This window comes from Malaclemys terrapin, chromosome 6 (assembly GCF_027887155.1).
Source record: "Malaclemys terrapin pileata isolate rMalTer1 chromosome 6, rMalTer1.hap1, whole genome shotgun sequence".
In the NCBI taxonomy this organism is placed as follows: Eukaryota; Metazoa; Chordata; order Testudines; family Emydidae; genus Malaclemys; species Malaclemys terrapin.
Genome location: NC_071510.1, coordinates 132,415,980 through 132,428,736, shown reverse-complemented (window position 1 = coordinate 132,428,736; position 12,757 = coordinate 132,415,980). Strand labels below are relative to the sequence as shown.

Below are 12,757 nucleotides of genomic sequence, written 5' to 3'. Positions count from 1 at the left end.
CTTAGCTGTCCACCCGTATCACATTCTGCTGGACACTGCAAGCACTGCTCCGCATGGAGACTGCTCCTACCCGGCCTTCCCACAGCAATCCAACTGTCTGCCTTGAATTACTTTCATATTTAGGTTTTTCCTTTGCCATTGAACACAGGATGATGCCCTGCCCTTTGAGGCCATGTTACGTCCCTAGCTGATAAGTTCCACCAGCCCTCTCTCTCACCTGGCAGAACCCAACGGAGATGCCCTTCTCCTTGCCAACCCCACAGCCACAAACTTGCCTGCCCCAGCACCCAGAACAGCATTGGGGGAGGCCTTCAACAAATCCTGATGGACAGATGACCTGATGGACACTTCACAGCATGAAATAATCCCCAAGGAGCCTGTGAATAAACTGCAAGCAGCAGAGTGCACTGGGGGCCAGTGGAACAGCTACATGCTGAGAACACACATACATGCAGACAACAATGTCGAGCAGAATCTCACACAGAAGCAACCCTGACCTGGCAAGCATGGGCTGCACCACTACCTCCTGCAGCAGCCTTGCTAGTGAGTTGAAGGCCCACACTAGGCTAGACTTCCAAACTACGTCACAAGAGCAGCCATCACTGATGGAACAGACTAGGGACAACAGAGGAGATGATAGTGCAAACAATCAACGTACCTGATCAGGTTTCTTTAGAGGTACTGTAACTCTGCTCATTACAACACTGGACTGATGCAGTCTACACCACTTGGGATGCCCCACTGACAGTGTGACTACATACTGGCACCCAAAGAAATGAAGCAGGAAAGGGCTCATAAGATAAGCAAGGAGAGCATCTGTGAAAAGGCAGAAGAATTGCGGGTGCAAAGGAATAAGCATGCTTCAAGATAAGCCTTCTCCCCTCCTGCCCCCAAAGTAGCAGAGTGACGGCTCCTTAACCCGCCTTAGAGACAGCTCTTCGCATGCAGCAGAGGCTGGGAGCACTGTGTGCAGGTGGGAGCGCTTTATCGAGGACTTTGTAGCCCAAAGGACCATGGCCATAATAGGGGCTAGAAGGCGGGGAGTTTTCAGAGAAAGTGCCTGTGTGTAACAATTCCTGAAGCTCTAGCAGGGTTACAGAGGACCCTCCATACGGGGGAGAAGAGCTATTTTAAGAACTTGACTCCTGTGAGTTCATGGTTTCTTCACCCTGCCCTAAACACAGTCCCCTCAAGTTGTAGCAGGTCAGAACTTAACCCCCTTTCACGGGGTATGATTTAATTAACAAACCAAGCTCAAACACACACAATCCTGCTGAAGTCCTCTCTGCAAGCTTCATTATTCCCAGAGTTCCCTCCCAAGGACTGCTCAGCCTACACTCTCGATCCCCCTTTCTCTCTCAGGAAAGGAAGCTGGCCCCGCCTCCCTTGTATCTGGGGAGGGTAATGAGCCACTTGACACGGTGAGTCAAAACCACGGGTAGCCCTTTCCCAGCAGCACCATGATGTGCTAGCAGAGTCAGGGTTCCCGCTAACGCTGTCGGCCTGGTACATTTACCTCGTTAGTTTTCTCTCAGACTCTAATAAGCACAACTGGGAAATTAATGTCTGATGGCTGTACGCGTGGCCATAATTAATTGCCAAGTGTCCCTTTTCAGTCTACTATATTTTAGTCTCTTCTGTTCCATCCCTTGAATTTCTTCGGAACCCGAAGGAGGACAGGCTTGTCACTGGCCATGCCGCCGACCCACCAAATTCCCGATGGCTAGAGGGGTGGCTTCTGCTTCCATATTCTCTCTCTCCTTATAAAATGTGCTCACCCACTACTCTAAGGCCCAGCTGCAATTAGTATAAAAAAATATTATTCAAATCAACAATTAGTCCAAGGGTTCAGAAAGGAGCCAAGAGAGTGACTAAAGGATTAGAAAACCTGCCAGCTACTGCCAGACTCCAAGAGCTCCATCTCTTTATCTTAGGAAAGAGAAAGCGAACATGACTTGAGCTCATTCTGTAAGTACCTACATGGAAAATAAATATTTGATAACAGGCTCTTTAATCTAGGAGACAAAGGTCTAACAAGATCCTATTGCTGGAAGTTGAAGCTAGATAAATTCAGGCTGGAAATAAGGCACACATTTTTAATAGTGAGGGTCATTAACTATAGGAACAACTTACCAAGGATCATGGTGGATTCCCCATCACGGACAATTTTTAAATCAAGATAGGATGTTTGTCTAAAAGCTCTGCTTTATTTCACAGCTATTGGACTTGAAACAGGAATTAATTCAGGGCAGTGCAGTGGCCTGTGCTATGCAGGAGGTCTGACTAGATGATCAAAATGGTTCCTTCTAACCTTAATCTCTGAAAAACCACACACACCTCTACATCCCTAATACTCTCTCCCACTACAACCTTCTCCCCACCACTCTCTACCCAAGAACAGCCTGGGAGAAGCGAGAGGCTTTCCAGGTCAACCAACAAGGGAAGTGAATTCTAGAGCGGAGGCTGCAGCACCAAGAACACCCTGACTAACGCCTCGTGTTAAAACCAGGGCGGTGTTAGGGTGATCTCCAGTAACTGTGCTACGTTGGGACTTACAGATGTACAGCAGGTAAGGCCAGAAGAGACTTAGTGATCATCTCGCTGGACCCATACAAGAGAGGCCATCATATCTCACCCAGTGATCCTGCACTGAGTACAATTACTGGTGGGAAGTTAATGGACAACCGCTGAATCCATTTCACCCAAAAGGTTTAAACCCCATGAGGCTTGGACCTGGCCAGTGGCAGCTAACTGAGACCTGATTATTGTTTCTTCTCATGTCTCCCACTTCCCCAAGTCTAACAATAAATAAAGTTCATCTTGTTGGAAAAATCCCCCGTACCTGACCCAGCACAGCACCAACAAATACCATGCTCTGGGTTAAGCATTTTGCTTCACTGCCTTTGTGAATTAGCCATCCACCCTTCTCCTCTTTTCCTGCCCCACGAAGCCCTTGCATGAAGGGCGCCATACAATATGTAATACTTGTACAGAGGTTAGCTCCAGAAATGTGAGGTTAGGTCTAATTCCAGGCACTCTTCCCAGTTCTTTTCCAAATATTAGTCACAACAGGAAATATTTTATTTTCACTTTAGATATCGCAAATAGGGCCCCTTTTATTTAAAACAAAAACTAGAGATTTTGTAAAAATTAAACATAAGATAAGGGAATAATTTTAACTTTATAAAAGATTTTGAAACATTTGCTGAGTCATGGAATCATGGAATCATAGAATATCAGGGTTGGAAGGAACCTCAGGAGGTATCTAGTCCAATCCCCTGCTCAAAGCAGGACCAATCCCCAAATAAATCATCCCAGCCAGGGCTTTGTCAAGCCTGCCCTTAAAAACCTCTAAGGAAGGAGATTCCACCACCTCCCTAGATAACCCATCCCAGTGCTTCACCACCCTCCTAGTGAAATAGTGTTTCCTAATATCCAACCTAGACCTCCCCCACGGCAATTTGAGACCATTGCTTGTCTTGTTCTGAGTCAAGTTATACTCATTTAGAAAAAGCAATTGTTTTGATCTTCGTTAGACAAACTGTCTGAGAAAGGAGTTCTCTATCTTAAAATGAAGATTTCGGTTTCCACATTGTTACATGCCATGGCCTCTTCAGTAAAATAAGGGTTTGAACCCGTCACTCAGGGAAGGACCATCATTTACAGGGGGCTTCCCAGTGCAGCAATAAAAGTCTACAAGAGCTCTGGAAATACGAAAGCCCAGAACCACAGGCCTCACTTGAGAGAAATCCAGTGATAAGGTGTCGCACAACTGAGAAATCGGACCAAGAATATTGTTCCATAAGATCCCACTGTAGAAAGAGTGGTGTCTAGCGGCCCCTTTAGATTGCACGGCTTAGAGACATTCCGAGTTCTTTGAAATATGGACCTGCTGATCACCATTCCGCCATTTATCATGGATACGACAGTGGAGTCATCGACTCATTTCAGTCATTTAGCTTTTATTTCCTATGAATCTGGCGCTCAAGAAAAGTCCCCGGAGAACAGGGGGAGCAGCATTATAAGTTGAACTACACCACTGCTCTGCGCCATTCCATTCGGGTTCTCTTATCACCCTGAGCACCTTCTGGTTGGGCTTTGAGCGATGTGACTAGCATCTGTCACCTGTCCTCTGTCTTGTCCTCTCCCAGCAGGAGACCTGCGTGCAGAATGGAATGTTGTGCTTCTGTAGGGTTGGGTTGGGTTTTTTTGTGCATGTTGCCAAGTGTTTAGGTTAGAGAAAGCCAAGTCAGAGACGTCGGCCTTGCAGGTCCTTGCCTGAACTGTAGCTCTAGGAGGTTAGGAAAAAATAAGTCTAGTCTTTTGTCCTTGGCCCATTCTGCTGTGACTAGGGGAGGAAATAGCACCAAGTGTGATTTCTGCGACATGGACACCTGTCCACCAGGCCCAGGCCCTCTCGTTCATTTCACATAAGGGACCATGGAACATGTGATGTGGCAGGGACATGTTCAACAGCACACCTGGACTTTCAGCGCATTAGCTGCCAGGCAGTGACAGCAAAACATTTCCAGATTCATCTTTTTGGTGCTGTTGAGAAAACAGTGAAAGGACAAAAGTGCAAAGCTCTAAACTGAGAAATCCCCTCCGCGTGCAGACGGGCTGGTTCTGCTCCTAACACTGGTGTAAATGAAGTGTAACTGCTCTAAAGTCAATGGACTTACATCGGTGTAAAACTGCTCTGAGATCAGAATCAAGCCCTGTCGGTGAATTCAATGCAGTGACTACCTGTTTTGTTTCCCATGGAGGGGTTTGCAGGAGGATTTGATGGGGTCTCAACAAGCCTAGACAGACACTAAGTGTCTTAGTGCACCTCACCATGTGACTGCCCACCCACCGCAGTCAATGGCAGCACACAAGATCTGATCTGATCTGCGGGCTGCTGCGATCCCTGGGAGCGCTGGGCAGGGACCCAGGGCAGAGTGGACACCAGGGGCCTGCAGTGTGGCTTGGAGAGGAGAATTCCGACTTCGGGTGGAATTCAGGCCTTAGGGGAAATGCTTTGGGACCTTCATTTTTTCTGCGCACTCACCGTTGAAATCAGTCAGTTTCTGAAGGTTCTCTCCCAGCTCCGCAGTGACCGTCAGTGCCTGCTTCACTTTGAGGTTGGTTTCCCTGTAATAAAAGCATGAGTCAAACTCCTACATGACTGGTCACTCTTCTGTTCCTGGAGCTGTTCTCATTCATTAGGATCCACATGGAGCTTGCAGGGTCTGCAGGCTGCATCTCCTTATTAAGAGTCAAATCAGGACCATTTTTACATGGCCACAAAGGGAATATAGTCCTTTGCCACTGTATAAACTGGTTCTGCACCAAGTCAGCTGCTCCTGCGGAACGCTGGGCCAGGTGCAGAAGAGGGTCAGAGGGCTCTGGTCTCACGCCATCACTGCAAAGCGTCGAGCCGGACACGTGAGCTCTCTGAGCAGCCCTCTGGCCCACTAAGTTCTTACATCACAATCATCCCTGTGGTATCTGAGCACTTCTGTGGGTTCTGGACCCTCTGTCACTGCACTCTGGGGCCTGCAGAAGTTCCTGCAACCCTGGGGCAGCCAGGTAGGGGAGGGTGCTCTCCCACGGACCTCAGAGAAGCACAGCAACGTTCAGTGCCCCTGACATTATCCCCTAGAGCTGACATGGGCAGAGTCCCAGCCTGTCTCTGGGCAGCAGGAGAGCTTGGAGGGCTACGAGGGTTCTATGCAGCCTTCCCTGAGGTATAGCATTCTCTCAGGTCTTGCTTAGGCCTCTGCGCCCACAAAGCCAGGCCAAACTCCACTCCTGAGGCTGGCTCCATGCCACCAAGAACTGGTAGCACAGAATCTGGCCCTACAGATGAGGGTGGCACCACCTTTTCCCAGCTAACAGGAATCGAGTGTGGCCCTCAGACTTGTGGCAAGCTGGCCACGGTGCGGAGTGATGGAATACAATGGGTCACTAGGGTGATGCTGGGAGCGGTTGATGTTCACATACACAGAAAAGTGGCTGAGAAGAACAGCCGGGGTGAACATAAAAACCACAGAGCTGTTCCTGCTGATGTGAGGTATTCCAGGAACATGCATTGTCAATGATCAATGAGTGCTACCAGAACTGCCAGCATGAGTAAAACAGGCCAAGGCCTCTGCATGTGAGGCACCTGCCTTTGTTGGGATACTGCTGGGGAAGCAGCCATTGGTACTCTGCTCAAGACACTTCCCAGAAGATCACTCGTTATGGGCAACTGATTGGAACAAAAGCTGCCTCCCTCCTCAGAGAGCTGTTCAGAGGAGGAAGCAGTGGCCTGGGCTGTGGAGCACAATCTTTACCCAGGGCAAGTTTAAGGCAAACAATTATGCCTCCATCTCGTGCTCAAATGCATAACAGGAAAGTGAAATGAGATGTGACCCTTTGGGAACCACAGGATCGGTGCCTGGGGCAGGAGAACGTGCCACAGGCGGAGCTGACATGCAGTGCTCTCAGATAGAAAAGAGAAGATGCTTAGATTGGAGCGGTGCTGAAAGAGCATTTTACTGTAGGGTTAGAAAACACCATCACCCTACACTTGCTGTGTGCAGCCAGGGTCACGGGTCTCCTAGCAGGAACAATCAATGCTCTGTGGATTCATCTCTGGACTAGGCAGCATCGAGAACACAGAAACAGCTGGGCCTCACAATATCAGGATTCACCATGCAAAAATTAGCCTGGTGTTTGCAGCCCCAGGGCCAGGCTCACTTACCCATCCAGTTCAGCCGTCTCGATGTACGTCAGGCTGTGCGGCTCACTGCTTGAGAGTAGCAGTAAATCTGCCTGAACACAAACAAAACCAGGGCGGTATGAGCTGACACGGCCACAGAAAAACCACCCCAGTGACGTTACCTTGAGATCTCGGGACAGAGGACACAGTTACACAACAAGTTCAACTGACTTCTGTGAATGGAAAAGCTCGGAGCCAGTTAGCGTCAGTAGTGAATAACTTGTTTATTTGTCTGAGGAGTAGTTCCAGAGAGTCACAGCGCACGTGGCTACAACAAACTGCACTCACCGTCACAAAGTTGTTGTTCTCTAGTTTTATGATGTCTCCCACTTGGATATGCATCCATTTATCGTCCTTCAATCTGCAAGAGAAAGTTCCCTTTAAATAGCCTCAGAGTGTAGAGCGCTCCGACCCCAGGAGAGTCAGCGGTGCTCTTGAAGCCCGTTCATCAGTAGTATTAGGACTTGACGGTGAGCTGTCGGGGGCAGGGACTGTCATTCTGTTCCGTGTCTGTCCAACCCGTAGCACAAAGGGGCGCGGGTCCAGGACAGGCTCCTAGCCACTACCAACATATATCAATAATAAATGGGAGAGGTTCACACACACGTGCGGTTGAGAAGTAGGCTCCATAATATAAACATGGCACCTGTGCACTATTCTACTAACAGACACAGATTTTTCCTTCTCTTCTGCTACAAATCCAAAATCTAGGTGGGGTTCTGGGGAAGAGATTCCCTCTACATTTTAAGCAGATACCTCTAAAATTACTTGGAAATTAGCCCAATTACTTAAGTTGTCTAAGTCCCCTAAAGAAGATCAGACAGTGCAAAGGCAGCTCTGACCCTGTAGGTCTAGCTGTCAAAAAGGGCAGCAACCCAGCTGCAAAAGTTGCACATGCACTGATTCCGATCCGTGCTGTTCATGGCCTTTTTTTAATGCACAAAGCAAGATGTCCAGGCATCCAGCTACCTGTCTGGTACCTCCAGGTTGCATGAACAAATCAGAATTTCTGCATATGCAAAAACTTAAGAGGTGAAAAATTGCCCGGATAGTTTTACAGGCAGCATTGGGTACGTGTCCCCACAGATCATATGGGCCTGATCTGGGTCTCCGTGAAGTCATTAGTAAAACTCCATTGGAGTTCAGTGGGGATGGTAGTGACGGTGTGACTGGTTTCCGATTTACTGGACTGAAAATACTAACAACCACCGCAAATCACTGGTTCCCAGCTTTATTTCATGGTTCGTATCATTTGGTGGTGTTTGTACACTACACTGGTCTCTACAGGATGGTGAAAAACCTAGGACAACCAAGCACTTCACCCTTGTCACTAGCTATACTCCAAGAGCAGTTGGGTCTTCATGGAACAGTGAGTACAGAACTCATCTACCTGCCACCAAAGCCCAGCACCCTACCACTTGAGCAAAAGGAAAATCATTGCTAGCAGTAAAGTGCCCATGACACACAGTTGAACAGTTTTGATTCCATCCAATAGATGGCAGTGGTGTGTGTGTGTGTGTTTGTTTCTTGTAGTTGTTAATTTAACATCAGAAGTCTTTGCTGATTATGTCTAGTTCTGTCTGCTCAGAAATTAATAAACAAGACAAATACATTTGACACAAGGGAATGCAGCCACATCTGGTGTCTCTGGGATATTTTGTAAAATAATCTGTCATTGGCATCTCCTATTTAAAATCTACAACCCAACTTTTTCTGTGTGGGCTGATGGCTTTAGTGCCTGCACTGACAAAGTGACACTACCTTTTGCTACTCATTAACCAGATACGTTAACCAAACAATAGCACACAGCACTGTGAACAATGAACTTTCCTGGGATGTTTGTCATGCTACTTGAACTGAAGACTGCATAGTGAAATCTAGCTGTCATACGCGTGGGTGGGCATGAAGGAACAAGACTGTAGGGAAGCAGAGCACACTTTGGGATCCCATAAGGTAAAATAATACTTTAAAACAAAACTGCCATAATCTCCAGTGGAAGTAGAATGCACGCAATAGAATGTGCATGGTAGGGAGCTTTAATAGTCACATTTGATGAATCTGTCAGACATTTTGATTTTTTTGTAGAAGCGTCTCCTGGAGATAAACCTTCAGCCAAAATTTCCGTAAAGAAATAAGATTTACCTGCCATTAATCAGCACCTGGACGGGACGGTTATTGACATGATTGTCACTTTTGTGTCGATTCTGAAAAATGTAAAAGTTGATCAGGGTGTTAGAAGAAACTTCACAGAAACCAAGTGTGTGTGATCAGAGGATAATCCCCTTCAGGATTTCTGCCTAGCTGGGGCAATGCTAAGGGCATAAATGCAAGGACAGAATAGTGCCATAAGTTTTTCTATGCTCTTAACCCTCTTGTTTATGGGAAACTTCGCTCAGTTAAATCAGAAATCAAGATGACTCTGAAAGACAGAAGAGGGGCAATACCCATACCCATTACCAGGGCCAACCCTGCACAGGGGCTGCTTCCCTTGACCCCTGCACTTTCAGAGAACCAGTGTTTTTGGGTGCTCGCCATCAATATGCACCCATGAGCCAAAGACTCCATTCCACCCCTCTGGGGGTCTCTCCACCCAGCATTTTAGGCCAAATCGTCAAGTCCACGTTTAACTCTGGCAGCATCTGGTGCAGAGGGCTGGCTGGGACAGAGACTGACAGGCAAGCAGGGTCCTGGTATGGAAGGGCCCACTCTGAGGAGAAAGAGACAGGTGGGCACTGGTGTATCATTTAACCCGGAGTCCCACAAAACCCCAGGCTGGCCTTGACTGCCACAGTTATTCAGATAAGGTGCCTGGAGGAATCCATTTATCTGCTGCTACATGAAATGGCCATAAGGATTTTGGGTGCGTCCCCTATTTTTTAAGAGGGCTCTTCACTGCCCATATTTCAGAATGAGATTTCGTTCGGTCTTGTTCAGAACTGCACCGACCCCTCGTGGCAGGGCCGGCTCCAGGGCACCAGCTTCTCAAGCAGGTGCTTGGGGCGGCCGCTCCGGAGAGGGGCGGCAGGTCCAGGTATTCGGTGGCAATTTGGCGGACGGTCCCTCACTCCACCTGGGAGTGAAGGACCTCCCACCGAATTGCCGCCGCAGATCGCGATCGCGGCTTTTTTTGTTTGTTTTTTGTTTTGGCTGCTTGGGGCGGCCAAACCCCTGGAGCCAGCCCTGCCTCATGGGACTGGACTCAATGACCAGAGTTGTTAGACGGAGCTCAGAAAACCACGTGCCAACACACATGCAATGGGCTTTTGGAAAGCACTCAGCAACAGGCCTCACTCCGCTCCCATTGCAGCCAATAGGACTTTTACCACCAACTCCAGCAGGAACAGAGGTAGGCTTATGCCAAGCACCTTGGAACAATCCGACCCAACTTCCCCGCACAACATGCTTTCCTAGCGGAGCTCTGCAGTGGGGTCTAAGGTGCTGAGCCAAGATTTTCCAGCACGGGTGCCTGAGATCAGACTCCTCAACCTGTATTCAGTGGCCGGATTTTCAGAACTGCTGCGCCCTCCACAGTTCCCCTGGAAGTCAGCTGGAGCTGTTGGTGCTCAGGACTTCTGAAAATCTAGCTACTTATTTAAGTGATTCAACAGGATGTTGGGGCCTGACTGCAGCGCCCCATACTGGCCATAGACAAACTCTACAACCACCCCCCTCCAGCTGTAGTGACTGACAGTGTTTCCCTTTGATCAGGGCACTGGGGCATCACGGCACACTCTGAACTAAGGGTTGGCAATCCAATCATCTTACAAAATCATCGATGGCATCCTTGACACCCGACACGGTCAGCACCAGCACCAGCGGCACCACTGTTGTAAACCAAGACAAGGAGGAAACCTGAGGAATGAGCTGCAGGAGAAGAAAAGCTGGGGTTTAAAACCTTTACAGCCAACGCAGCAAACAAGTAAATAGACTGAAACAAAACACTGGATCCTAGGGAGGCTGCTAAAAGCTTTTACTCTGCATACAAATCAGAGAGCGAGAGACGGAAATTCTGCGCGATCTTTTACACACAAACCTGCAAAGGCAAACCGTCCTTTGTGTAAAAAGGGGCCGGGGGGCCTTGGGAAAGGGAGGGGGTTTATTTCCTTCTGGCTTTTTACATTAGAAATATCAAGTCCCTTTTGTGGAGAACTCCGGCACGGACATGTGGAGGCTGGGGGTGGTGGCTCTCTCAATAGGCTGAACGTGGCCTGCATTTCCCCCAGTCCTTCATCGTGAAGAATGGGGGGAGGTTTAGCCCTGGCCCACACTTAAGAGTTAAACTGATCTGACTCGGTGGGGGAGGGGAGATTTATTTCACTGGTAAAATCCAAGTATGGACATAGTTACAGTGGTGTAAACGTGACTTTTCCCAGTATAATTATTCCCCTTCCCATACAGGACTAGCACCCCTGGCATAAGCACCTTTATACTAAGATAACTTTCCACGCTAGGGGGTGGTGTCGTTTATCGATACCGGTTACAGCAGTACAAATTTCTAGCGCAGAAAAGCCCTCAGGATGGGAGAGATGCAGCTTGGGATTCCATGTTCTGCTCCACTGTCCTATTCCAAGTCCTACAAATATCACCCAAGTCCTCTGAGTAAAAGAAGAAGGGGCAAGGAGCTGATCTTTGTAGGAGGCGGTGTTGGTGGTGGGCAAACGGGGGGAAAACTGAAAGGTACCAGCCCAATAGCCGTTTCTCTGAGCCCATCTTGATCAAGGCAATAGAAAAGCACAAACAGTTTTTATTTACGGTTGCCCTTTAATGGTTCAGGAAAAGACGCTGCTGACGAGTATAAAGGGACCTATCTGATAAATCTTATCTATAGATTAAAGACCAACAGCCACAGTGTCATATACCAGTAACAAGGCTGTAGTTATGGCTGAGGAGGCACTTTTACTATAAATCTGGGTTTTAGGTTCTTATGATTTCCTGAAAAATGTCCCTGTGAGCTGATATTTCCCAGGGTCGCTCGCAGCACATAGGGGAGGTTTTAAAGTTTAGTCAAATTCTGTTTAGTCATTTCTGAGTTGTCTGAGCGTGGCAAAGGTGATTCTAACAGGGTAACGTGCCAGGCAGGTAATGTGCTTGGATGACTCTAAAAAGACAAACTAAAAACATCAAACTTGCCTTAGAATCAGTCCTCCGTGAGGGCCACGCTCTTTGATACCGGGGTTAAGAGACGTGGTTTAAAAATGACAAAGTACATGACTTTTATCATTGTTTGAGCAAAGTACAAAGGAGCAGAGATGCCGATATAGGCTGGTGAGATATGCTCAGTTTTAGGGCAGAGACACACATTACTATCAGAAATGGGCAAACTCCAACCCAGAGCCCCGTATGAGCCTTGGAGTTCTACACTGGTGCCTTCTGCTGTCACCTCCTTTATTAGAGCCTATGTGCCCCAGCATACAATCCCACCCCCTGCTCTGAGCACACAGCAGCCATCTGCTCCGTTCTGTGGACAGTGATGGCAAGCTCCTTGCTGTAACACCCTCCGTCTCACGGAAATGTTAGTGTTTGCAAAGTCAGCTCTCTCCCAGGCTCTCCGTTTATGCAGTTGGTAGATGGGACGTTGCACGCTATATGATTTTATGAAAATATGCTGATGAGTGTGAACATAATGTAACTAAAATATGCTTCATGCAAAAGGTCTCTTGTAAGGTATCATTACAAAGCTCATAATCTACTGAGTGTGGTCATCCTATTTGTATAAATGTATCACTCTTGTATCAGAAACCAAAATATGAAACATAACTCTGAGGGCCTATTGTAATTATGCAAACTATGTGGGCCATTAATGGTGGTTTGGAATCTTGATGGCTCCCATTAACCAGGACAATTGTCTGTAGATGGCTCTGTTTTACCTGTAAGTCTTCCTGTATACGTGTGTGCTGGCAAGTGGGCAATGAAGTCTTGCAGTGACATGTGATCATGTCACCTGAACTGGAATCCATCTTTAACCTGGTGCTTTTCCCATTCAGAAGGAGGGGTGGGAACCCAGAGAGGGAC

General features: G+C 47.8%; 1 protein-coding gene across 2 annotated transcripts in view; it reads right to left on the bottom strand.

Annotated features, from left to right (window-relative positions):
• LOC128839527 (phospholipid-transporting ATPase ID-like) overlaps window positions 1–12,757 on the bottom strand; it is a 122,597-nt gene that overhangs the window by 55,192 nt on the left and 54,648 nt on the right. For both annotated transcript variants that reach the window (XM_054032588.1, XM_054032589.1), the window contains exons 5-9: window positions 10,511–10,609; window positions 8,888–8,949; window positions 7,034–7,106; window positions 6,728–6,798; window positions 5,051–5,133 (exon numbers count right to left, since the gene is read on the bottom strand). In XM_054032588.1, the coding sequence (XP_053888563.1) occupies window positions 5,051–5,133; window positions 6,728–6,798; window positions 7,034–7,106; window positions 8,888–8,949; window positions 10,511–10,609 (388 nt within the window). The remainder of the gene's footprint in view (window positions 1–5,050; window positions 5,134–6,727; window positions 6,799–7,033; window positions 7,107–8,887; window positions 8,950–10,510; window positions 10,610–12,757) is intronic.